The sequence below is a fragment of the Silene latifolia genome, chromosome 1 (genome assembly GCF_048544455.1).
Source record: "Silene latifolia isolate original U9 population chromosome 1, ASM4854445v1, whole genome shotgun sequence".
In the NCBI taxonomy this organism is placed as follows: Eukaryota; Viridiplantae; Streptophyta; class Magnoliopsida; order Caryophyllales; family Caryophyllaceae; genus Silene; species Silene latifolia.
The window spans coordinates 193759262-193785817 of NC_133526.1; the positions used below are offsets into that span (position 1 = coordinate 193759262).

A 26556-nucleotide genomic window follows, 5' to 3' on the forward strand; every position below is an offset into this window, starting at 1 on the left:
AATATTCCTCACAATTTCTAGTACCAACATTATATTACAATAATAACATTACCCCAGTGCTTCAATGGCTCCCGCAAATTGCAGGGTAAGGAGGTTGGATGTAAAGAGCCTTACACTAGTGTTAGCAATACAAAGATGATGTTTCCAAAAGACCCAAGAAGAAAATTGCGTCCAGAACTGCACCGAAACAAAAAAAAAATACAAAAAATAGTTTAGGAAATTAAACAAATGGCTCAAATAATGCACCTTAAGATTTTCTAATTCCACCATAACACAAGGAGGTAATGCCATGATATCCAGTCAAAGCTTTTGCTTGGCAAATGAAAAGAACAGAATATATGGTTCTCTTGATTCCGACAGATCAACCAAGGCATATCCAAGACTATATTACTACTATTAAACTGCTCCAATAACCAAACAAAATACTCGTAATCTGCTGCCGAACAATTAACTAGTTAATCACACATGATAAGCAAGATTATAAGAAGATTATTAAATCAATGTAAAATAGTAAGTTCAGCAAGTCAAATGATGCGCAAAGACGTGGGAGTTACAAGAATAGTCAAGAGACCCTTAATTAAGAGTATTCTAATATTTCTAATTTTGATTATATGGGTAATTAGGACCGTCTCACATCGTGAGTTGCGAGGGTAATCATCTGAATCACCTTAACTATCACTAAGATGAAGCAAATGGAGCCATGAGATTGGTTTTTGACGGTCAAAATAGCATTATTAGAGATGGAGAAGACATGGCATTAGAAGTTAGCATAATATAAGAGGTTTCAATACCGCAATACGACAATAAGGATGAAGATAAGATTTCCGGAATGACAGATATATAAAATAGCTGCATATGACTTAATCTCAGGAATATGAGTGTAATTTATAGGGATATGATTCCAGTACAAGTATAAAGTATTCCTATTATCGTGGCATCGTTTGGTCCTTTGGACTCTAGTGTTAATGTTATCCAGAATCATTACAGAAAGTGAAAAAAAAATAAAACCGCGTCTATGGGTAATGCATCTCTACGTGCATGCATCAATGCATGTAAGAATTGAAGACAGTATGTTTATATGCAAGCATTATAAAAATCATTACAAAAATCTAATAAAAAATGTATTTGTATAGAATTTAAAACAGTGAAAGCTAAGAGGACGGTAAGGATAAGGAGCGTTCGGCTCCGTTCCTAGTTCTCCAGGCACGCCCATTTAGAAAGAAGGGTCAAGGCGCTGCTAGAAAGAAATGCTCATTTATATTATCGATATTCAGTTAAGAGCAATAGCAGACCCAGGAAAGAAAACTTGGCGATTTTTCAGATATTTGGAGGGATAAATCCGCTTTGATCTTTCTGACTGATGATCATTCAAGGGATTAGGAGAAACACCATAGTTAACTATCAATATCCTGTTGCTTCTAATTGTAACAAGTATATCTACAATGCTAGTATAAGTCTGGACTGTAGATCACAGAATGCTATTTTCTTCATGTGCTTAACTGACCTACAGACTACAGCACGAAGAAGTCAAGAAGATACCCGATGGCCTAAGATTAAATGAGCATATTGTCACGGATGGGTTTTCGTCCAACCAGGTTAAGAATCATTTTGTGAGAATAAACTCTGTATTTTATAATACACCATTATCCATTATCAACAATGAGGGAACTCAGAGTCAAGATCAGAATACATCCAAAAGAGAGAAACAGTAGTTAATTACGTCGATTTTGACAACACAACAAATCATCATTAATCAACTCCTTAGGGCTAAACCTACCTACAGAGACAACCTTGTGACTTCCTAGAGCAAAAAAATAATCAAGTGGGGTTGTATAACAATGAATGGAGGATAATAGAACAAGTATGGTGCAATGAGGTCAAATAAATATGCCAAAAAGAAAATCAAAGGTCACCTTACAAATGGAATTCCAGGTTGTCCATGAGGTTCACCTCTAGACCTATGATGCAACAGGAATTATTTTGATGTAAGACCTTCCAATCTTTCGTTGCATCCTTCATAATTTCCCATAGAAAACCTGTCATGTGCTGATTGCATCACTAGAAGCTGAGAATCAACAGATATAATTAACATAATGCACTCAAAAGGTATTCAGATTTATTAATTTTGTAAAAAAGAGAAGTGCAACGTAGTTCGAACACCAAAAATGACGCTGAACTAATGAAGTATCAGAATTCAGAAGCTACTGCAAATCGGAATAATTTTGATGCAAAGACCTTCCATTGCTTCATCATCAGAAGTGAGAATCAATAGATATAATTAACATAATGCACTCTAAGGTATTAAGATTTGAGCATATAAAAAAAAAGGGCAGCCCGGTGCACGATAGCGTCCCCGCTAGGCGAGGGTCCGGGGAAGGGTCCCACCACAAGGGTGTAATTGGGGCAAGCCTTCCCTTGCCTTTTTGGCAAGAGGCCGCTCCAAGGACTTGGACCCGTGACCTCATGGTCACAAAGCAACACCTTAACCGGAGCGCCAAGGCTCCCCTTCAAGATTTGAGCATATATTATAATTAAAAAAAAAAAGATAAGCGGAACACAGTTCGAACACCAAAAATGACGCTGAACTAATGTATCAGAATTCAGAAGCTACTGCAAATCGCCAAATCGGAATAATTGTGCATAAAAAATGCACGTGTATTAGACACATCCGAGTAACATTTCAGGTGTAAGTTTCTTAAGAAGAACGATGTGTGTTAATCACTGTCGAGAAAATGTCCCCAGTATACCAACTACAGAGAGGTAAAAACAAACAAAAGCATAAACCAAAGGCAAAGCCTATAATCACAAACATAACATGCGTGCTAATCTTTGTATGATAAAAACTCTTCGTTTTCTTCCCTTTGTATGATTCAACATCAGATTAGATCAATGACAATCCAATGCATCATAAAAAAAGGGTCCTGTTTATTGTACGGAGCTACCTAGAGGAAAATATTGTATTCTAGTGCACAAACAATATATATTGAAAGCTCCTGTAGAAATATCAACGAAATAGCAACCTAGTATAAGGATATCAGTGTGTCCATGTTTCATTCTCTCTTTGAAACACTGTATGATAACTACTGGGATGAGTTGCATACTTGCATAAGCAATGTTATGTCAACATCAGATTTCGACAGTATTTTTCTTGACCTAATTTTGTTTTAAAGCTCAAAATTTAAATACCTAAAAAACTGGGTCCGATGTGAAACAAATTATCAAATATGAGTCTAAATAGAATCGGAGAAAAAAAAGCCACTATTTTTCAATGTTAAGGTCCTCTGTTCTGGAAGGCATAAAGCAGTTCCAGGACTAATTTGTTATATTAAGAGAAAAAACTCCCATTTTCAGGCAAGTAATTTTTATTTAGGCCAATAAATCAAGGGTGTGTAAATAAGGAGCACCGATAAAGCCGCCAAGTACCATGCCAAGTTCAATAAGCCTAACGGGACCAATCCATTGAAAATACATCACATTAACTCAAAGCAAAAAAAAAATACCAGTATAAGGAAACTCACAATCCCGTGAGAGCTTTTAGGTTGTTTGATACAGGTTAATTGTCAACAATTTTTGGAGCCAACACCAAATAATGTTTCCTTGATATTGAATAGAACGAAGGATCCCTTAACAAGCTGAATGGAGATAGTGTAAGAGAATGTGCTGAATCATCATAACATAGTTTGAGATCCCTGCAAAAGAAAAAATACCACTAGTTTCGTTTAAATTTATTTTCAGTTTCAAATATTCCTTGGAAGTGTCATAACATGGTTTGAAGAATTCGTCGTTTAAAAGAAAATGGAACTGACCATCTGCGCGAATGAAGGCATAAGTTCTCTGAATCATTTTGAGAGTTTGACTCCTTTCAAACTTGGCTTCAAAAAAATGGCACCTTGAATGTAACCTTTGCAATGCTCGATTAACTCATCAAACTTACAAACTTGAAAATCCCATATGGGGGATGTCGTTAGTATATGTAAGATAATCTAAGAGGTAAAGTCATTGAGAATTTGAGAGGCACTACTAATGACTTGGGTTAAAACTCGTCAACTTCAAAACTACCCTTAAATTCTCATGGCTCCCATTACAAGAAAAAAGATAGGCATCAAGAGCTAAGCTTCTCCAAAGCGGGCTTTGACAGCACAAAATATGAAAACCATTCCAAGACTCTTCAACTGCAAATGCATGTGGGGCATACCGTTTCACCGATGACCACCAAGCTCCTATTAGGTCTCACCCTCTAGTCCTATGCGCCTAGCCAAATGGTAAATCTCCACAGACCTCAGGGATGTGTCATCCAGAAGAAGACCGTGCATAATCAAGGAACCATCAATACTACCCACATTAACCCAGCTCAATCCAGCTTCCTTTCTAACTCTCCTATCTCTCATTTGTCTCCTCATTGCCGCTACTTTATCCAGCCCCCTTTCTCAGCATATAAATTTGCATCAGAATATACAAGACTGATTCCTCAGGCTGCAATTCTTTCAATGCATTTGCCAATCTCTCACTCAACTCCATATCCCCATGTGTCCTGTACGCCCCTAACAAACTCTGCAATGCTGAGAATGACGGCTTCCCGAGAATCTGATGAACAAACTCTTCTGCTTCTTTCAGTTGTCCTGCATGACCTAACATATCCACCGTACAAGCATAATGCTCCGATACCGGAACAATGTTATTGTGCTTTACCATTATGTCCCTTCCATTTCTACAACATGCGGTAAGCAAGGACAAGACGGTAATTGAGTCAGGTCTTACCCCTTTGTGCTTCATCTAGTAATATATTGTCATGACTGAATCATAGTCCACATGCCTAGCCTTGGCTGATATCATTGATGTCCAAGCAAATTGAGTTTTCCGAATGCTTCCTTAAATATCCCAATGGTCTCGGAGAGACTTCCTCGTTTTGCATACATGTCAGAGAGGGCAGCTGAAACAATTAGATTGGAATTTAGTCCCTGTTTGAGGTTTGTACAGAGAGAGTGACATCTTTGTCCCTATCTTAGTGAAATAGCTTCAGCGGATTTAATTGCACTTAATATGCTCCCAAATGTATATTGATTAGGACGGGCAGACATTGCAGATTGAATGCTTCAAAAGCTACTTGCTACAATCTACTTTGATCATACACAGATATCAGTATTCCAAGATATAACATCCCTATAATGGAGCTCTCCGAAAACCTTCACTGCATCCCCCATTGACTCAGAAGTCAGAAGTTTGCGTACACTGAAATAAGACTATTCGAAACATTCAACTTCGACAATAAATTAATATGCAGACAATAACCATGAATCATTTGACCTTCATTGACCATATTCCTTCGGGTAATTGCACGGAGTAAACCTATGAAGGTCACCTCATTAGCGTAGACCCCATTCACTCTCATCACATGGAAGAGGCTAAGTGCTTCCTCCGGAAATACTGAAATCATTGTATTCCAAGAAACAACATTTCTATCGGCCATGTCTTGGAATACAAGTTTTGCATATCCATTTACCTCACACTTTGCATATGCTGACATCAAAAGGTTACAAACCAAAGCAAATATTCCATAACCCATCTTTATACTCAAACCATGTAGCAACCTCCAGCCTCTAAATTTCCTTTATGTCCACAAGCGGAAATTGCAGCAGTTATAGGAGCTTGCAAAATGTCCACATTGTTTCAATTCCGCAACTTCCCACTTTGCTATACCCACACAATATTTCATTCCAAGATACATGATCCTTGGTGCATCACTTACGAAAACCTCGGAATCCAACCCTGATTTTAGTATGCTAGAATGCAATTGAAATCCAAATAGAAACCCTTGATTATCCACACTAAACGACAAAGCTATAGTACAGGTAACAGGGTCGAAAACAACACCATTTATATTCATGTGAGCAGCGAAACAATTTTAAGAGCACAATCGAATTTTCCAGCTTTACAATACATGCTCATCCATGAACTCGAAACTGACTGATAATGCTGGATGACACAGCAAATCTGTGGAAGGCGGCACTGCTTTCGGGTCACTACGGCCAGCTTTGATAGCCATAGCAGCAACATCTTCATTGATACAAAGATTGAAATTATACAGCATTTATGTCTTAAAGGCTGGAAGGGCTTTAGAACTACAGTTTCGGTGTATCTAGGTGAGCATGACATGGTTTTTGAGGTATGATTTAGATAACCAGTACCGTGCATGGGTATATAAGTTGTCAACTTCTTGAGCCAGCTCGAAATTCTCTATAGCACCCTGATGAAATGATCATACAAGGGAAAATTAGAAAGTATTTGAAAATTTATCACACGTAATTCACGAGATCAAGTTAATCACCATGGGCCTTGACAAATGTTCGAAACTTTAGAGAATCACAACATAAGGAATCAACATGTATGAAATGGCCAAAAACAAAGTTCATGAAGAACCTGAAATTAGCACCCTTTAGCAAAATATTTTTGTTGTACGACGTACTCAGCCTAAAACGAGGTAAGAGACGCTTATCATAAGCTTCACAGTAATCAAGGACTCTATCAACTTCTTCATAGCACTCCACCATGTTGCTATAAACTCCATACCTTTCTTGTTCATGCTATACATCCCTCTCTGTAACGCTCAAATGCTAATAATTTCGGATCACAAACTAATACAACTACCAGCGCATTATGAAAAAACTTTGGACTTTCTCCTAAGATATTCATCAGTAGAGAATACCTCAACATGTTTCAAATAAAGTTGGAACACAAGTAAATTAGCCTTAGTGCCTTACATGAAGCAAGTCTTGAACTATGTTACTCCAACTCTTCTTATTTCCTCTTGTACCCGTGTCCGACACTCGACACTTAGGCATAGGTACGACATTCGCACACATCATTTTAAGCGAATATAGGCATATGCTGCGTATTTCATAAAAAAAAAAAAACGAGTCTGACACTAGGACAAAACCTGGGTTTGATCCTTCTAAACAAGTGTGAGTAACATAGCTCAAGACTTGCTTCATGTAAGGCAAAATATTTTTGTTGTACGACGTACTCACTCTAAGACGAGGTAAGAGACGCTTATTATAAGCTTCACAGTAATCAATGACTCTATCAACTTCTTCATGGCACTCCACCATTTTGCTATAAACTCAATACCTTTCTTGTTCATGCTATACTCCTATACATCCCTATCTGTAACGCTCAAATGCTAATAATTTCGGATCACAAACTAATACAACTACCAGCGCCTTATGAAAAAACTTGGGACTTTCTCCTAAGATATTCCTCAGCAGAGAATACCTCAGCATCTTTAAAATAAAGTTGGAACACAAGTAAATTAGCCTTAGTGCCTTACAGGAAGTAAGTCATCAACTATGTTACTCCAACGCTTCTTATTTCCTCCCGTACCCATGTCCGACACTCGACACTTAGGCATAGGTACGACATTCACACACATCATTTTAAGCGAATATAGGCATATACTCCGCATTTCATAAAAAAACGAGTCCGACACTAGGACAAATACCTGGGTATGATCCTTCTAAACAAGTGTGAGTAACATAGCTACATAGGTCGTCAATCTAACAGTGTAACCGAAAATTTCAACATAATCCAGAAGAATGAGGATCATCTGTTTCATTTCCACGTCCCATCTTGTGTCCCATTACTAAACGGATAATGTGTCAAAAAATAAACGTGACGACTGACGAGATACAAGATGGAGTACAAAAGTGGGACAAAGAATCCGCTCTCGACTCAAAAACCCACAAATGCAACTGTGCAAGACAAACAAAGCAACATTCTGTAGACAATATGGAAACATTACATGGAAATGATCCAAACAAAAATTAGAAACTATGGTTCAGGCAATTCATCAGACAGGTTCTATGCAACTTTATAATGACAGCAAAACACAACCAAGCACATCAATTCAGCAGTTAACATATTATATAGAGATTTCAGCATGCAAGTATGTATTGATAATTAGGTACAGCAATCAATTGAGAGTAAAAGAGGGTACCTACAGTAGTGGTAATGGCGTACAAAACGGAAGCACTATCAAACTAACTTTAGCCATGATTTTGTTTTCTCCTACGTGTCCTCTCTTGTTTTACGACGGAGTTGCTACGAATTCGGTTATTTCGGGTCTGGTGTATTTCGGTTTGTATGGGAATTTATATGGGCTTCAGGTCGGGTTAGGGGCGGAAACGGGTTAGACTATCACCTTTTTATGGATGTTTGTTTTCTTTATTTTTAATTTCAAAAATATACTCCTTCCTACTCTAATTGTTGGTTCCCTTCCTTTTGGCAGCAAAATTGAGGAAATGGATTTGGACTACACAAAACACCCTAACCCACATAGAATTGAATTTGGACCACACAAAACTTACCAAAAAAGGAAAGGAGAATCAACACCCGACTAACATCGGAAAGAAAAGAGGAACCAACAATTAGAGTAGGAGTGAGTAGTTATTTTCAATTTTTATAAATACATAGGGGGTGTTTGGTTGGAACTTTTGGAATGGATTATAATTAATTCAAGTCATTCTAGTGTTTGGGTTTGGGGGTTTTGGAATAGAATTACATACCCAATGGATTTTAACTTCATTCCAACCCATTGAAATCTCATATCGGTATGCACCCAAGTTTCTTTTAGAGAACATTACGGTATAATATATCGTAATCGGAATAATATCAATATTATTGAATAAGTTATTATATTACTGATGTTAGAAGATATTGTGATTGTGCTCAGAGGCTTTTGAGTACTATAAATACCGGTCAATGTAATCGTTGGAAATACGAACAAACATCAATAATATAACAATCGCTTTATGAATTCCTCCCTTCTCCGATTCTGTTAGTTTCTAGATCTATTCCTCCCTTCTCCGATTATGTTGGAAATACGAACAAACATCAATTAAACACTTGTAAATAAATATAGACTAGTGTAGAACCCGCGTAAATGCGCGGTTTTTTAGATAATAATGTAGAAAGACATTAAATATTATATCTTGATACATGCTTAAACGGTATAATAAGAGAGAATATTTGATACTCCCTCTATTTTTTTATATATGACTTTGTCACATTTCGAGACACTCCCTTCTCTCTTCAATATCTCTTAAAATATAAGACTTAATATTATGATATGTATACTCATATGAAAGAGTTTTTCGTAAGGAATTTAATGGTACCATTTTTATATTTTTTGAACAAATATATTTTTGTAAATATTAAAGTCAGAGGCTTACCTTGTAAATGCAAAACGTCATATATAAAAAAATAGAGGGAGTAGTTTTCACACGAAATAAGATTGACTTTTTAGTTGAATATAATTATATAAGTTACTTCATTATTAAATATAATATATTATTATACGATTACATTTATCAAAAGAATAATCTCAGGTAATACTTAGTTATACAATAAAATTAGAGAATTCGCAAAAGGAGATAGTCAACCTATAGTACATTTGTATCAAAAGATAGAAAAATAGAATTAAGAAAAAAAAATTGTGCAGCATATTTTGTCTCATACGTATTATTAATGCAATACCACGTGTATAATAGAATCAAAATATCTCATTAATGTGTGTTTACAAATTAAAATTAGTAATAGTTTTTTCTATTTATGATATAGAATTAATATGATATAATTATGATATAATGTGAGGAGTGTGGATCAATAATAGAGCGGGTGTGGGGACCAATCATAGAACATTTCACTTAAGCAGGAAAATTTTAGAGAACTTTGGGGTCGTTTGGTTGCATATATAGGAACTTGTATTGCCTAGGAAGTCATAAAACACGTGAATTGCAAAAAAATGTTTGGTTGCCATGGAGGAAGTGCAATTCATGTAGGCATTCTAACTTACCTAAGGGGGCCTAGGTAACTTCCTCGTGGAGAAATTGGAATTCATGGGAACTACCAAGTACCAATTCATGTGAATTGGGGTAACCAAACAACATACCTATTTTGCAATTCACATGAATTTAAGTTCCTGCATTATTTAGTGGGTAACCAAACAACCTCTTTTATTTATTTAGTAGTAGGAAAAGATTCTAAATTCTAACTCCATTCCTCTATAATATCGCAATTTATTCCATTCCACTTTTATCCCTCGTTGCAATTGTAAAATAACATGGATAAAACCGATAACCTTGCTCAGAAGGAAGTTGTGAAACGGGGTACAAGAGTAAAGGTCCGGTACGAAGGAATAGACACGTAGAAAAAGCGGCAGAAAAAAGAGCGGTGATCAACATAATAATAATTCATAAAATACATAAACTTACGTCTAGCAGAATTCCAAAGTTGAGCATCTGAAAATTATGTTGGCAGGCAACATGCACACATACACTTTTGGCCTTTGTCCACCCTACCTTTTCTTACTCGTCCAAATTTTGGCACTTCGACCGTCTTAATATTCTAAACATTTTCCTTACTCATACTGTGCAAACTCCATAACTTATACAAGTAAATTTCTATACATCATTGATTACTTAACATATATAGTTGGAGAGATTAGTATAAAATGCCGTCGATGTTAAGGATCGACAATAAATTTGAGATGGAGAGAGTAGTTAACAATAGTTCGATACCGCCTTACAAAAAAACCGGTGTAAGAATGGAGGAGGTAGAAGGGAAAATAGCAGCACCGTCGTCAATGTTTCCGGGATTTAGATTTAGTCCAACTGATGAAGAGTTGATATTGTATTACCTCCATAATAAGATCCATGGGTTTGATAATTCTGTTCAAGTTATTCCTCTTGTTGATATTTGTAAATTTGAGCCTTGGGATTTGCCTGGTATCTTTCTCCTCTCCTCTTCCTACTATCATATCTTATTTATATTGTCCTCGTTTTTTTTGGTGTAAAGGGAAACATAAAGACGATTTTGATCCTAGTGGGAATTAAACCTAGGTCATGAGCAGGGAGCACTGTCTCTCATGACTTTACCAACTAAGCTAGTTGATATTTGTTTTGTCCTCGTAGGCAAACCCAACTCAGTGTTAAACCTTTCATCTCAATCATTTATATATATTTGATTAAAATATACTCGGTAATGATAGAGATTGAAAGGGTAAACAAATGATTGGAACGGAGTGAATACTATTTATATTTCGATCAAGATGACTCAACTTTATCATTAAAGTCAAATGAAAAGACTATAAAAGAAATTGATTATGTGTTATCAATGTATTGAGTTTTGATATTGTAATCCCTATTTTTGGTCATTAATTCAGCTTTTATATTTTTTACAAGGCGTATTTTAATCAAATTAAACAAATGATTACGATGAAAGGAGTCAACAATGTTTATAGGATTCAGATTGCTATTATTGTACGCGATTCTTTTTTCACAAAAACTCCGGAGAGACGGTCTCTCAATAGCGTTATTGAGAGACTTTTCACATGATAGGGTGATGGATCCACTGAATTTCCTTTTTCGCTATCATGTCTCCCACTAAATTAGTGGGAGACGGTTTCTTATGAGACTTACTGTTCTTTTTTTGGACTTTAGATTGTGGTAGTTGATTTAGAGATTGATAAGTGGTGGTTATGTCCCTTACTAGCCAAAGCTATTATCAAATCGGATCAAGAATGGTTTTTCTTTTCGCCCCGTGGAAAGAAGTACCCAAATGGATCGCAAAGTAAAAGGGCCACCGAAATTGGCTATTGGAAAGCTACTGGGAAGGAGCGTGCAGTCAAGTCAGGTTCAAATGTGATTGGAACAAAACGAACTTTGGTATTCCACATTGGTCGTGCTCCCAAAGGGGAAAGAACGGAGTGGACTATGCATGAGTATTGTATGATCGGAAATACTCAGGTATTGGTTATCTCCTATGTTAGCTAGGGAGTATTAGGTACTAATCACTCTTTAACAGTTAACATGGGACGTGATTATGTAGGATGGTTTGGTGGTTTGTCGCCTTAGGAAGAAATGCGATTCTCACATGAATGATGGTTCTAGCAGTGGACATAATAATAATCTCGAGCCAAATTCTTCAGCGATGAGTAATAGCGTAACAAATTCAGGGTGTGGTTTGGACCCTCTAAATAACAATGAAAGGAACAAAACGATTCAAAGTAGTCATGCTTCCCATTCGGTGGAGCAGTTTGATTCTGCATCAGAGGCAAATTGGAAGACTAAAGATGAGATGTTGCAGCATCAATCTTTCACTAATCACACTAAGGTATGTGCTTAATTATATTTGTTGCGCTTGTTTCATTTCGTTTTACCATCAGCGTTCCAAGTACATAATAAAGTCGAATGATTTACTAAACCTTTCATATTTGCAAATATTCGCTAATTCGGTAGCTAAGCTTTCTAAAATTGCGTAGTAATGTTTATCTGCAAATCCCGTAGCGGTGATACTAATCACCGTTTTTGAATGCTGTCGGCAAGTTGCATTTGTTGCCCCTTTCACACAATTAGAAAACGTGTATCAAAATAATTAAGGGAAAAGACTACATAGTTACAGACTTACAGTACATGTTTTCATGATTTTAAATTTATTCAAATTAGGAAAATGGGTTGGCGCCATCAGTTGACACTCAATCTCGGCGCCGCCCTCTCTCATAGAATAAGTGGGGACCCCTACAATAAATGATTAAACGAGGGTGACACCCAATCTCGGCGTCACCCGGTGGCGCCCACAAATAGGATTACATCAAGCTGTACCATAAGCATTGTACAACCAAGGTATAAGAATTTGAATTTATATGTATTTTTTCTGAGCTAATTCAAAGTTCGTATTTTTAATGCGTAAATGGATGAACTCAATACTTTCTAATAAAGCTCATATTCTTTAACATAAACTCGGATACTTTATCAGAAAGCTCAGATTCCCCATACAACATATAGAACCGGTTGTATAGTCCATGAATTGGGTGGCGCCCTATCATTATTTCATCATGTTATTTTACTCATACTAGTTTCGGTTTCTAAAATTGTCGTTTGTGTGAACTAGTATGAGAACTTCAGCTATGAAGATGATCTATATGCTGAAATACTGAACGATAACATCGTTCAGTTAGATGAATGTCCACCAACTTCATCTATGGTGTCTACTACCACTACGGTGGCTATAATCCCGCGCGTCTATAGGCAGCCAGGCCATCCTAGCTTAGCACGGTCATATCCTACTTTTCAGGGTACTTCAAATAGAAGGATAAGGTTGCGAAAAATGAGGCGACTGAGCCCTCACAAGGAGGAAACAGAGGAGCAGTCGGACGAAAACATGATTGCTAGCCCAACCTTGGAGCGATCTTTGAGGAGAAGTATGTTGGGAGGGCCGATGAGGCTACGGATTCGTGGCGGTTACAATCGTCTGTATGTAGTCCTGATAACGATAGCTATGGTGATCATGTTTCTTAGCTATGGCACTAATCCTGCTGGACTCGTCCCCTATACGAAAACGCCGCCATGGCATGTAGTGTCAACTTCTACAGTTTGATGTTATCTTTCGGTTTAAATGTATGTTTACCAAATTGTATAATATTCAACGTTGAATCTTTCAGAAATTTGTACGATTATAACATGTTTGTGTTATGGTTGATGCAAAGTTTATTGGTTGACAATTTGACATTTTTTTTTTTTTTTGACAATATAATAATATTATTAAACCAAAAAACTTGAGGGAGTGTTTGTACACAAAATATGCCAAGGCTGCTTATCAAAAGTACTCTTAAGATATGAAATTGTATGCACTAAATGAATTGAGTGAAGTATGTCTCGAAGCTTGTTGCTCTGAATAATAAAACATGTTTCAGGCAGTCATGAAAGCATCCTGTAAAGCTACTGCATTAGCGTGAAGGAACGATCTTTGACTACCTTACTCTGTTTCGCTTGTTGCTGTAGCTGTGGTTGATACTTTCTGAATTGGTGCTGAGTGTGTACTTCATTATCAAAATATTGGAAGATGACTGTTGGGTTAACCTTTTTTGTATCTTTCTTTGTAAAACTGTGATACAAGCAACTTGGGATTGTTACGAATCCTTCAAAATTGTTTGAACAACATTGCTTGATTTAAGATAGGCAAGCTTCGCATTTCAATTCCTCCTTTTTCTTTCGAATTGTGCAGAACTGAGGTAGGAAGCCAATGAAACGCCTTTCTGCTGAAGCTTTTCCGCCACCAGAACATAGTAACTAAAGCTTCAATTTTTGAGCAGACCTGCTTCGGTAAAGGTAGAACAGATAGGATATGATTAAAAGACGCCATGAGAATCATGTTTATTAAAATAATTTTAGCAGCTTGCGAAAACATTGCTGGCTCCCAGGAGCGAATTTTTTTTTTGGCCACTTTGTCGATCATAAACTGGAATGCTGGAAGTTTCCGCTTCTTTATGTCAATAGGAACCCCCACAATTTGACATATTTTCAGTACTAAGAATTTCAGATTTTGGATATTTGAACTAAGCAACCCAGTACTCCAGTGAATTAGCAGAGACAGAATTTATCGCCCATGAAATTTATATTGATCTTGTAATTTCCGAATCAACCGTACCATCCCTAATTTAATTGTTTTTTTGTTACTTCATTCGCTAAAAAAAGGTTTGTTACAAAGTAATTTGTTGTTATTAAGATTAAGCACAAGAGAATTACAAGATCAATATAAATTCATGGGAATGAAGCTTATACATTGTACCTTAATTATTACTCGGAATGAAGCTTATACATTGTACCTTAATTATTACTCGGAATTTTTTTTATAAAGGTTTTAAGTTCCTTTTATGCATGTATACTTCTTTACTAATCCATGAATTACACTTTACTACACTTTCCCATTATAGTAACCCTTCAATGAATAAACCACCGTACATATGAGCATTTAGAGCGACTAGTAAGAAGTTGTTCTATCCTAAGGAGAGGTATCGAATTTAAACTTGAGAATTGTAGCTTAGAGAGATTTATTGCCCAAGTAGTCCTACCTAGATTTGGCAAAACGGGTCAACAGGTCGGGTTCGGGTCAGACCAATTCGGGTCTTTCTTGGAGTTGGGGTTATTTCGGGTCGGGACGGGTCTTTCCGAATTTCGGGTTTGTTGTTGGGTCTGATTCGGGTCAAGCGGGTCGGGTTATTTCGGGTCAGGTCATTTTCAGGTCAATGAATAATAGAGAAATAGCCCTTTCAAGTCTTTTCGGTTCAACTAGAGTTATATTTTGTCGAGTCATTTTCGGGTTTGGTGGTTTTGGATTGGGTCATTTTCGGGCCGGGTTAGTTAGGGTCAAGAAAAATCGGGTCATATTCGGGTCGGGTCGGGTCCAATTCGGGTTTCGGGTGATGTAGTTCGGGTTGCTCCGGGTCACAGGTCAATCTTTTCGGGTCGGCGCAATCGGATCGGGTTACTTTTGTCAGGTGACTCAGGTCTAGTCCTACCCAACCCAAATCTGAACTAAAATGAATGCTATACACAAAAAAATAAATAAAAAATAAACCAACACAGTTTAATCCCAAATATTTCCCTTCATAGCATTTTCTCTAAACTTTCTCTCTCTAAAAAAGAAAGAAAGAGAAAAACTCCATTCACTACACTGAGCTTGCAAGAGTTGCAACCAACATTGAATCCCTAAATTGGATTCCCTCAATTCCACCTTCTAATTGGTAATTAATCTTTCTTCAATTCCCCGTTTTGATTTCACAATTAGGTTTTCATGATTCATCATTTCATCCCCAATTTGTTAGGGTTTCTTAAATAATGATTGAAATAATGCGGTTTTGATATCTAGGTGGTGGCAAATAACGAAGAATGTCGAGACCAATGTTGTTGGTGTTTTTGTTATTGGTAATGATAATTACTTCGCAATTTGAGTGGAGACAACAAATAGTCACTGATGTTGATGCTAATCATAGTTTATCTCAGAAACAACTTCGTGTTTCGAAGCGAGAAGAAGCTGTTAAAGAGAAGGTTTCTTTCATTTGATTCAGTTCTCGACGTAATTTTCATTTCGGTTCATTCGGATATAGTCTCTTTTTGTTGATAACCCTCCTAACCTGGAATTTGTAGGTGCCCTTTAGGTATTGGGGTAATGTTGTTGTATGAACGGTAACTATTACTCCACCATCCGAATAATTTGTTTACCTTTGATTAAAATACCATTTTCCATGAATATAAAAGGTAAACGAATGATTGAGACGGTCAGAAGGAGGGATTATTATTACTATGTGTGTGTAGCTGTTTGTGGTGTGTTAGGGTTTAGGCTGCATTTAGAGAGTGTGAATTTGGGAATTTAGATGTATGGGTTTTATATGTGGGAAATGCCAAAATGTGGAGTACTCCATAACAATTATTTGATGCAGTTCTAGACGTAATTTTCATTTCGGATCAATCGGATAGTTGGATACTATCTCTTTGCCTTGATAGCACAAAGACAAGACTGGGTACATCTGCCCCTCTTACTCCACAATTTGCATTGATTTTGAGTTTGGTGGTCTATGAATGATGATAACTATTATTCCTAGTATGTGTGTGTAATTTAGGGTTTAATGTTAACATTGCAATTAGGAAGAGAGATTTTGGAGATTTAGATGTATTTATGTCGGGGAAGCTGAAACGTATCTTAGCTTATCGGGTTGTGAGTTGTGTTATGGGTTCCTTCTTCGGATTGTTGATTATTGGTTTGATTCTGTTGATTGCGAATTAGCCGAAATGTATACATGGAGGAAACTGAATTTGGTTGTCATTCCTTGACATTAAGATTGGTGATCATTGGTTTGATTCTGCTCGTTGCGAATTAGTTGAAATGTATACGAGGAGACTGAATTTGGTTGTCATTCCTTGGCATTAAGGGGGCGTTTGGTTGGTCATAGGGTAACGGAATGTAATCAACTAAGGGAAAGGAATGGAAAGGAAACTGATACCCTTTGACTGTCGTCTTTGTTTGTTTAGAAAAGGTAAGGGAATGAGAAAGAAATCTGTCAAACCTAATCACCACCAACACTCACCGCCAACCACCAATACCCATCACCAACCACAACCAACATCACCCTTGCTGGCATCATTGTGATTGCCCGCCGCCGGCGGCTCCGCTGCCAGTGGTGACTCCATCCCACCACACTCGACACAACTTATCCCCTCTCTCCCAAATTTCGAAAGCCCTACTCCACGCCATAATCACCACCCAAAACACCAATAAAGTAGTTTCCCATCACCTGAAACACAGATCTGGGTGTGGTAGACTGGTTTTTTTGTCTTTTTGGTGGTGGTTATGGGGTGGGACAAGGGTTTTGAAGGGTGGAAGAGGGGAGTCGAAGCAAGGAGGCGGAGTCGTCGGCGGCATGGTGGAGTTGCCGGCAGTGGGCAACCTCAGTGGTGCTGTCGACGGTGGTGTTTCCTGTTGGTAGTGGTTGATGCTGGGTCTTGGTAGTTGGTTGTAGGCGTTGGTTGTTGAGTGATGGGTAAATGGGGTAATCAGGAAAGGGTTTTGGAAACCCTTGGGGGGGTGGGGGAATGGATTCGGGGGTATGAAGGGTACTCCTATTCTCCAAAAGGGGTAAAGGGAATGAAAAAATTGATCAACCAAACATTAACAAAGGGAATGGACAAATTATATTCCCTTTCTTGTAACCAAACGCCCCCTAAGATTGTTATAAAGGATAGCAAAGTGTTAACAACGTTTTAGTGGAGAATAGGTTGGGATAAAATTGCGCATTTCTTTTTCCTTTGTATATCAAGACGTTGATCTGCCATAGGTTACGAGCATGGAAAATCATTGTGAAGAATTAACTTTGTTCTCAAAGAACTCCGCGGGAATGTTTTTATGTTTTTGGGAACTATGGGAGTCTTGGTAGTGTATACTGTATACCTTCTTTTAGCTTAATAGATTATACTATGTTAGAGATGCCTCTTTCTTTGTTTATTGGAATCTTTGAAAACTATGGCGATACTTAACTTTATTGATCGCTACGGAGTATATGCTTCTCAATGCAGAGAGCTAATGAACCCTACGAATTACAATGCTTGTTGATTTTTGTTAGGTCAGTATAGTCAAACCATTCTTTATGGGAATTACATTATGTTTACGGCTGCTTTTCTTTCATTACCCAGTGTAGATAGTAGAGCATGGCATTCACATGCCCAAGTTGACGAATATGCATTCCTTATACCATCATTGCAGAGTACTAGTGGAACTTTGATGCTTATTTTTCATTTTGTTCTTTTGAGGGTGTTGGCAACCTACTATACATATATATGTTCCTTTTTTTTTCCTGATTTTTCCCACAGCCACTACTTATTAGCTTTGTTGAAGATTCTTTGTGGCATAAATTCCATTTTCTTTTGAGCATTTCTTTCATGGACTTTTAGGTGTGACATTCATTTGTGAGAATATTTGGACTAATGTGAAAATGCTAGAATTTTAGCCGACTTTTTTAGTGTGAATGGAACTAAGAAAACTGAAAATGTCTTTAAGTTTAGGTAGATATAAAAAAGATAGGATCTTTATCAATAATATGGTATTTGGCTGCCAACTTTCATGTGATGTTCTCGTAATGTTTAGAGTTGCCAAACCAATGAATAGTTATATTTCTAGTGTGATTCTATTAATGTTCGGATAAGTCAGCTGTCTAATACTTTTTATTCAGCCATGTTTTCGGACAGTATCTTTTGAACCTGGCAAATTGTCAATTTGTCATGCACCTTCAGTATCGATAGTTAAGTTATGTACCTTCAGTACACTCTTGAACCTGGCAAATTGTTATGTTTCTTCTATATCTGAAGAGTGACGATTTCCTTTTCACTTGTTAACATTTCCATTTGGTATTCCAAAACATCGCGACTTTCTGGATGTGGTCAATAGTTAACGATATTACTTAACACAAGATCTGATATGTAACAGATAATTTTATCTCAAGAGAAGAACATTCAGAAACTGAATGAGCTTGTAAGGAGTCTGCGGGAACAGCTTTCTGAGTGCCGAAGTAATAATGGAAGTACAAACAGTAGTTTGAACAATTTGACAGAAACTATCTTAGAACTCGAGCGACAACAGTTCTTGGAAGATTAAATGTAAGTGCATCTCATCACTTCGTATGTGGACAGACCGTACTCCAACTGAACGGATTCCATGCTTTTGCCACCTGTGTGTAATTCATGTAGTTTTTAACATAGTAGATAGCTGTAAAATGTCCAACTCCTTGTGTTTTCTAAATCTAAAATCGTTTTTTTTTTACGCTGAAGACATGTAACTGCTATATATCGAGAAATATCTAATGGATGGTAATATATGAGAGCTTCATTGATTGTGAAATTGGTACTTTCGGAAATCCAGCAGGTGTGTTGTTACCTACCACCTTCGTCTTCACTTCTTGTTTTTGACGCTTTGTGACTTCACCCACATGTCGAAAATTTAGTGTGTGAAATGCCGGTTAAGGTCATTGCCGCCCAGACGAGGACTGGCGGAAAATGTTCTTCGGCAGTTTGTATTTGCTACTAGGCCAACTTGAAAGAACCAAAGCTGAAAGTAAGATTGTTTTTCAGTACTTGTATCTGCTACTTGGCCACAACTTGGAAGAACCAATGCTAAGAAGATTCGTCTCTATCACGAGTTTATCATAATACTGCAGAGGTCCCAGAGGACAATTTCATGATCTTTGGCTCATGGCCGTAACCTGTGCTATGGCCTTAATACTTTATTCGTCTTATTCATTTGTTTACTTTTTATTTTTTTATTTTTTGTGACGAGTATTCTAATCAAAGGTAGGTATGGTAGGGACGGAGGGAGGACAACATTAAAAATCATAATTAGAACGTGTACTCAAAAGGCCATACTTGTAAAATCAGTATCAACTTGTTAATGTGCTTGATGTCATACCTATACGGAACACTATTCTTTTGCACAAAATCTCATTATAGACGGCACATATCCGTCTATAACTAAAGACGGGCCAAATACAATACCACATTCCTAATAGGACAAGCAACAAGTGGGGTGGCGGGGGCAAAAAATGTCACCATTTTCAAGTTATTTGACCCATCTTTAGCTATAGACGGTTATATCCGTCCATAACAAGACTAGCTGATTCTTTTGATAAGTTCCGCAAAAAATTAATCGTGAGACGACCTTTCAGTCTCACACGAGTAAGTCTCGTAAAAGAACGTCTCACACAAAAATGATTTAAGGTAAAATCATCACACGCTAAAAACTACTGCGTAACAATAGAAATAAATACTACTCCGTATATGAGATGTTATTATGATAAAATTATCATGAAATCGTCTCATATGTGCATTAGTGACATGACATTGCATACGAGTGGGTAGTTTTGTCATTCTTTTTTGGGTTTTTTTATAACTATTACCTTTGTACTACACTGTTTTAAGAACCAATTGGTCTCCCTTGTGACGGGTTACCATTTGTGGCGGATATTTTGTGAGTTAAAATGGTAACAAAATGGGTTAGTGGAGAAAGGGGACCACATGAATAGTATTGCAGAGAGAGAAAAAGTGGGTACTTTGTGAGGTAAATGGTATCCGTCACTCAAGAGTGACGGATATGTGCCGTCACAAACAAGAATTTGTGTTTAAGAACTACTACCAAAATAATTTTCGTTTAAAAACTACTACCACTAAGTTTGATTTTTTTTTAAAACACTACCAAATTTCATCCAAACCCAATAAAACACAATCTTAGCCATTTATTTTTGAATTTCCATCTTAAATAGTAGTTTTCAAAAAACCCTTCTTTTTTTATTATTTTTGATCGGTATCTAGTCCTATAGTCCTATATTATCCGACGCTATATTATCTTAATGAAAGACGGTCTCTCTACCGACTAACCGACTAACCCTCATGTAACAACCATGGTCATACATTTGAAAAATCAGTTACTAGACGTTAAACTTCACATTTTTTTCAGGGGTTTATTTCTGACCTTCTATACATAGCCCTCTTTCTCCTTGTCCCCTTACTTCCTTTTCAATCTTTTTCAGTATTATTATGCGACGCTTCGCTCTTTTGCACCACCACCACAATTTATGCTTTTATCTTTTTTTTTTTTTTTTTTTTTTTTTTCCATTTCAACATTTTAAATACTTTTGCATATTAATTTCCTCACCCACATGTTATTCTTCCCGTGTAGAAGTATTTTAGTCCTCAAACATCTAAAGCTGAACTTCGCAGAATTATATATTTATATTGTCCTCATTTAACTTTCCGCAAAAGGTATAACAAAGTTTAAGATCATATTGACAGTATGAATTGTCCACAGACGATTTCCTGCACGACTTTCAATATCCTCGCTCCTATTTACAAGCGTCTAGGAGGAGGGGTATGTACTATGTAGCCAATAGTCGTCTACTCGTCTGGTCGGTTTTAGTTTTTTTTTTTTGGTATGATATGTTTTTTTTTTTAACCTTTATTGATGTTTTGAAGGGTTTGCTACTGTTTTCAGATGCGCGAAAGTGACTTTTCAGAGTCTTGGCTTAGTCGAAATGAGAACATATTGGATAGACTGCTTCACTTGAAATCCTCTGTCATTTGCTTGCAGGTGATTCATTATATTCTGATTAGTTTCGTGTTAAAGTCGATTATATCATCATAGGCATTATTAATACAGTAATTTTTTTTTTTTTTACAAAATGGTTAAATTTTTGTTTTAGGAATTTTGGATGGGTAATGAGGAACTGGTGAGAATGTATGAAAAGCGACTTGGTGATGCTGGTTATCTAACTTACAAGCTTGCTCGTACAAACAATCGCGGTGATGGTATATATTGTTCCAATACCTGTTGAAAATCTTACTTTGTTTATGTGCTTCTTCAGTTTTTTCTATGATTCAGGTGTTTATAGATAGCTTATTATTGCAGGTCTCCTTACAGCGATACATCAGAACCATTTCCGGGTGTTAAATTACAGGGAACTGTTATTCAACGACATTGGTGATCGCGTAGCTCAAGTTTTACATGTCGAAGTTTGTGGGAATATTTCTCAGAATGGCAAAATCAACAAAATGAAGGAAGCACTAATTGTAAATACTCACTTGATCTTTCCACACGATTCTAGATATTGTTTCCTACGCCTTCAGCAGGTTCCGCCTTTAATGTCCAGCATAAATTTCTTACATTCCGATTATAATTTACATATCTGCTTTTGTAATTCTGTTCTGTTTTTCCATTCCAAAGGTTTACAAGATTTTACAATATATCAGGTCATATGTCGAGAACTACTCCCTATTTGTACCCGTCATCCTTTGTGGGTATGAATTCAAACTCGACCTATATTCATTGGGTCCAAAATTTAAATTTTTAAAATTTTCTTATCTACTGGATGCCCTGGACGGTTTTAGATGATTCATGTCAGCTGACCCCAAATCATTTTGGGACTAAGGCGCTGATGTTGTTGTTGTTGTTAAGTTGTGTGCTTTGTACATATGGATAGGGATTGGAACGGAAGTAAGAAGGGGCATGTGTATAAATTCTTACGGTCACAAGGCTTCGAATCATCCTATGACATTGCTCACCATTGCGAAAAAAATACTGATGACTTTCAGAAGGTTAGTGTTTTCCCTTTTATGTCCGGTAAACCTAGGGTGAGCAAGTTTAGGTCCGGACCGGAAAAATGGACCGGACCGGACCATTTGGTCTGGACCAAACCCAGACCGAATTTTTTAGGTCCGGTCCTCGGTCCTCATTTTTTGAGTTTTCGGTATTCGGTCTGGTCCGGACCAAACCCGGATATTTTAGGTCCGGACCAAATGGACCGAATTTATGTTTCTAAAGACTATCATTAGAATATTATAATCTAAATTACCATTTTATCTTCACAAGACATTATAAATTAATATTGAGTATTTTTTTCTCAAAAACAATCGTCTAATTATTCATCGACATTTAATTTAGTGAAACTTAAATGTAATTATCATACACGAAATAGTGAAAGAATTAGTTCTAGGTCCATTTCGGTCTAAGACCGGACCAGACCGAATATTTCGGGTTTGGTCCGGTCCAAGACCGAAAGTTTTAGGTCCGGTCTTCGGTCCACAAAAATTTTATTTTCGGTCTTCGGTCCGGTCCGGTTTGGTCCGGTCCGGTCCGGTTTTAGACCGATGCTCAGCCCTACACTAGTGTAAACTATGTTATGTAAGTTACTGAAGGAAGAACATTGTTTGTGCAATTGTGCAGTGGGTGAGTCACCGAAACCACAGAGGTAATATTTGCGGGGTGGACTTCATTTGGCTCCAAAATCCTCGGAAATTTCACAAACCTTTAAAAGAGAGTTTCATGGAAGCGATTTTAGGGAATATAAAGGTGTGTATTTTCGACTTTCCAGTTTCCACCTTTTAGAAACCGTATACATTGTGTGTTGCATCAGTTAACCTGACAGTCGATTTTCTGTAAACATTCAATCCAAAGAACTTGCTGAAAAGCGTCATCACAGGAAGCGGTGGTGATCAGATGTTCGAGATCTTCAGAATCAAAGGGAGTTGCATTACGTACTCTGATTTCTGTGAAGTCCTTGAAGAGGTAGTCTTTGTTTTTTGTTCTCATTTAGAACATTTTAATTATTGCGCTCATTGATTAAACGCGTGACAAACACGGTTCATTGTTTAGTTAGGAATATGTGGACACCCATGCGGAGGCCTAAATGAAGAAGATATCAAGGAAATATGGGAGCGTATAGATGAAGATGGCGATGGAATTGCTGACGTGCCAAACTTTCTGGTAAATTATCACCTAGTTTATCTGGTTAAGTTGCTGACGGGGTTTGGAACCCGTCAGCACCATAAACTGGCTTTACTAATAACTCTGACATTCCGAAATTGGTAGAGGGCATGGAGCTTGTGTTCGGACTCTTGGAATGAAGAACGTGACAAAAAGAGCGTAGAAGAAGTGGGAGAAACTCGAAGCTCCAGAGCTACAATCGGATTTGTGGTAAAAAAGGCCACATTGTTTCCTAAGGAAGCCGAAAAAGGGACATGGCCCGAAAGTTACATGCTTTCCGACCATGCACATTTGACTGTTGAATTTGCTGTGAAGGATGTTCACTGCACTTTGTAGTAATACACTGACATTTTCAAGTTCTCGTGTTCTGTTCAAATAGAAGTATTGTTTTGCGGCCTTCTCGAGTAAGTCGAATCTACCCCGTTCGCAAATCGCAATGTATCCAAAAAGTTCTTTCAAAATATTCAAGTTCTCGTGTTCTGTTCAAATAGAAGTATTGTTTTGCGGCCTTCTCGAGTAAGTCGAATCTACCCCGTTCGCAAATCGCAATGTATCCAAAAAGTTCTTTCAAAATATAAAAAAATAAGGGCCCAACCGGGTTCGAACCGGTGACCTCTTGATCTGCAGTCAAATGCTCTACCACTGAGCTATGGACCCTTTGTTGTTTAGAGAGATTCTCCCATCTTATATAGTTAGTACTCACTTCGTTTTTTTGATGATGTTCTCATTTCTTGAATATATACGTGAGGAATATTTTACCAAAATATAAACATCATAAAGATATAGAGGCAATTTTCTTTAGTATTCAATACCCCTCAAACGATTTTCAGTAATAAATTTGGATGTATAAGAGCATCTCCAATGGACAGCTACAACACGTTGTAGCTTGATTTGCCAATACGGTTTTTTAAGCTATTTTGCTCTTCGACTACATACCGCTCCAATGGTTGGCTACAACACTTTCTAGCTTTATGGGTCCTACAATAGAATTTTCCTCCAATTATAAATTTTACTTTTTTATTTTATTTTTATTTTTTAAAACCAAGCAACATGCTTGGTAGAGCTACAATGCTCATAAACTACATCAATCTTTCCTCACTCCAATGGTAAGCTACTTGCTTGCTATTTTATAAAAATTGCAAGCAAGTCCCTAGAGCAAACCATTGGAGATGCTCTAAATCAACTAGATTTTGTGCCCGTGCGTTGCATGGGTTTCTAAATAATGTTTTATTTTTAACTAAAGTGGTAGAATATGTAAGTTCTTGAATGTGAGAGCGGTAAATTTGCTATTGCTATCGTAAAGTAACTAATGACTTTGAAAATAAGTGTAGTGAACGTTGTGAATTAATTTCAGTTATTCACTCTAATTTCAATTAGTCTTCCGTACGATTGTGTTATATACTGCTCCGTATTATACGGTCTTCATTGGCATATTATGAAAATATTTATTGTCATCTTAGATGATGTAGGTTGTGCCCTAATTATAATTAGCAAGTCTCAATTGTGTCGAATCCGTTATAAGTTTGCGAAGAGTCAGGTACTACCCATGTGTTTAGTTAAGACAAAACAGATTGCTATTATCTAAACACTATGATTTTGTGTTATGTACCCTACATGAGTAGTATTTGACTCGTCGTAAGTTTGTGACGGATATACCCGTCACAAATGAGAACATGTAAATTATAATATGATAAGGATTCCTATATGTCAAACTTCACCCATGCCCGTCTTATATGGCTTAGGAGTTGGGTCTCTAGCAGGATTCCTACGATTTTATTTTAATCAAGTAATTCTCTTATAACTGAAGTGAGATATATGTGGAACTCATATAATTGATGTGATTATTATTTTACCTTCTCAAATTTTGATAGTATTTGACGTGGTAGTATGTAGGACTCTAAAAATAGCTGTGATTATTTTACCCCATTAAATAATTAGATTAGATTAACAATATGGTGAAAATTCAATATAAATGCAAATTAAAACTTAAAACTACTTTTTCTTTTGAAAGAGAAAAGTAAATAATAGATTGACTCGGCGGAAGTACTGAGCAACAATGAATCGTCACATTCAGATTAACCTAACACAACAATCTCGTGATGTAAAAAGTTAAGTAATATCCAATTACGATTCTCGTAAGATTAAACATGCAGCTAATTAAGTCTGGAAGATAATTAGTTACTTAAGTAAATACCTCATCTTCACAAACCACAAAGAGAGTAACATACAAATATACAATGGATCTGTTTTCGAAATCAGTTGATTTAATTTAAAAAGAACAAAATTATGCAAAACATTCATAGAAATCATCTGCAAAATTATTAACCCATCGTCTCCACAATATTTGAAACACATTAAATATGGTTATTGTAATTCAAAGTCCAATTCTTTAAATAAATGTTCAAACAATACTCACTAATCATAAAAAAAAAATGCAATTTATGAAGAACTTATACAATCATCTGGTACACACCGCCGCTTTCATAATCTTGCTTCCTCTTCTAAATTGATTCCAAACAATAGAAAAGAGACGCAAGAAAAAAATTATGAAACATGCGGTGTTTTAATCTCTAAGATGCATGTATATATATACACAATAAAATTGTAGTGTTTGCATTAACATAGGCTTTGACTACTATGAATATACGGGTAACTTGATATATACAATAATATATTATCTTTTATTTTATCTTTTAAGATTAAGATTTATTTTTGGTATTTATTAATATGATATTTATATTTCTAGATTAAGATTAATATTTACAAATTCTGTTTTTTTTTTCTAAGACTAATATTATTTTTTTAATTAGAGTGTTTCAAAAAACTTGGAGTCTCTAGAATTGCCTGAAAAAAGCCTCTTTTATATATATACATTGATTAATAGCATTTTTTTTATCATAAAAACCACTTAAAAAATCATTTTACAAT

The 26556-nt window shown here is 36.5% G+C and overlaps 3 protein-coding genes, 1 non-coding gene and 1 pseudogene across 5 annotated transcripts; 3 read left to right on the forward strand and 2 right to left on the reverse strand.

The window, feature by feature from the left end:
• Window positions 1-4140: 4140 nt before the first annotated feature.
• LOC141614644 (pentatricopeptide repeat-containing protein At4g32430, mitochondrial-like) lies at window positions 4141-6173 on the reverse strand (annotated as a pseudogene).
• Window positions 6174-10358: 4185 nt separating this feature from the next.
• On the forward strand, window positions 10359-13519 carry LOC141619247 (NAC domain-containing protein 60-like). Of its 2 annotated transcripts, none has more exons than XM_074436300.1 (4): window positions 10359-10778; window positions 11545-11798; window positions 11881-12165; window positions 12943-13519. In XM_074436300.1, the coding sequence occupies exons 1-4, from the start codon at window positions 10505-10507 to the stop codon at window positions 13426-13428; spliced, it is 1299 nt and encodes a 432-aa protein (XP_074292401.1). In that variant the 5' UTR covers window positions 10359-10504; the 3' UTR covers window positions 13429-13519. The 2 variants fall into 2 exon arrangements, with proteins under 2 accessions (XP_074292401.1, XP_074292444.1); XM_074436343.1 differs by having other exon boundaries at window positions 10361-10778; window positions 13126-13519.
• Window positions 13520-15425: 1906 nt separating this feature from the next.
• Window positions 15426-19218, forward strand: LOC141614649 (uncharacterized). The gene is made up of 3 exons (XM_074433398.1): window positions 15426-15574; window positions 15700-15878; window positions 18808-19218. Exons 2-3 carry the CDS (start codon window positions 15720-15722, stop codon window positions 18973-18975), a joined length of 327 nt encoding a protein of 108 aa, XP_074289499.1. The 5' UTR covers window positions 15426-15574; window positions 15700-15719; the 3' UTR covers window positions 18976-19218.
• A 1804-nt stretch (window positions 19219-21022) lies between these two features.
• On the forward strand, window positions 21023-24092 carry LOC141614657 (putative calcium-binding protein At1g02270). The gene is made up of 10 exons (XM_074433405.1): window positions 21023-21237; window positions 21361-21456; window positions 21569-21674; window positions 21775-21995; window positions 22090-22163; window positions 22346-22460; window positions 23089-23214; window positions 23320-23430; window positions 23518-23628; window positions 23734-24092. Exons 1-10 carry the CDS (start codon window positions 21163-21165, stop codon window positions 23962-23964), a joined length of 1266 nt encoding a protein of 421 aa, XP_074289506.1. The 5' UTR covers window positions 21023-21162; the 3' UTR covers window positions 23965-24092.
• A 121-nt stretch (window positions 24093-24213) lies between these two features.
• TRNAC-GCA (transfer RNA cysteine (anticodon GCA)) lies at window positions 24214-24285 on the reverse strand. Its single transcript has one exon. It is a non-coding gene; the product is annotated as a tRNA-Cys (tRNA).
• Between the last annotated feature and the right edge of the window lie 2271 nt (window positions 24286-26556).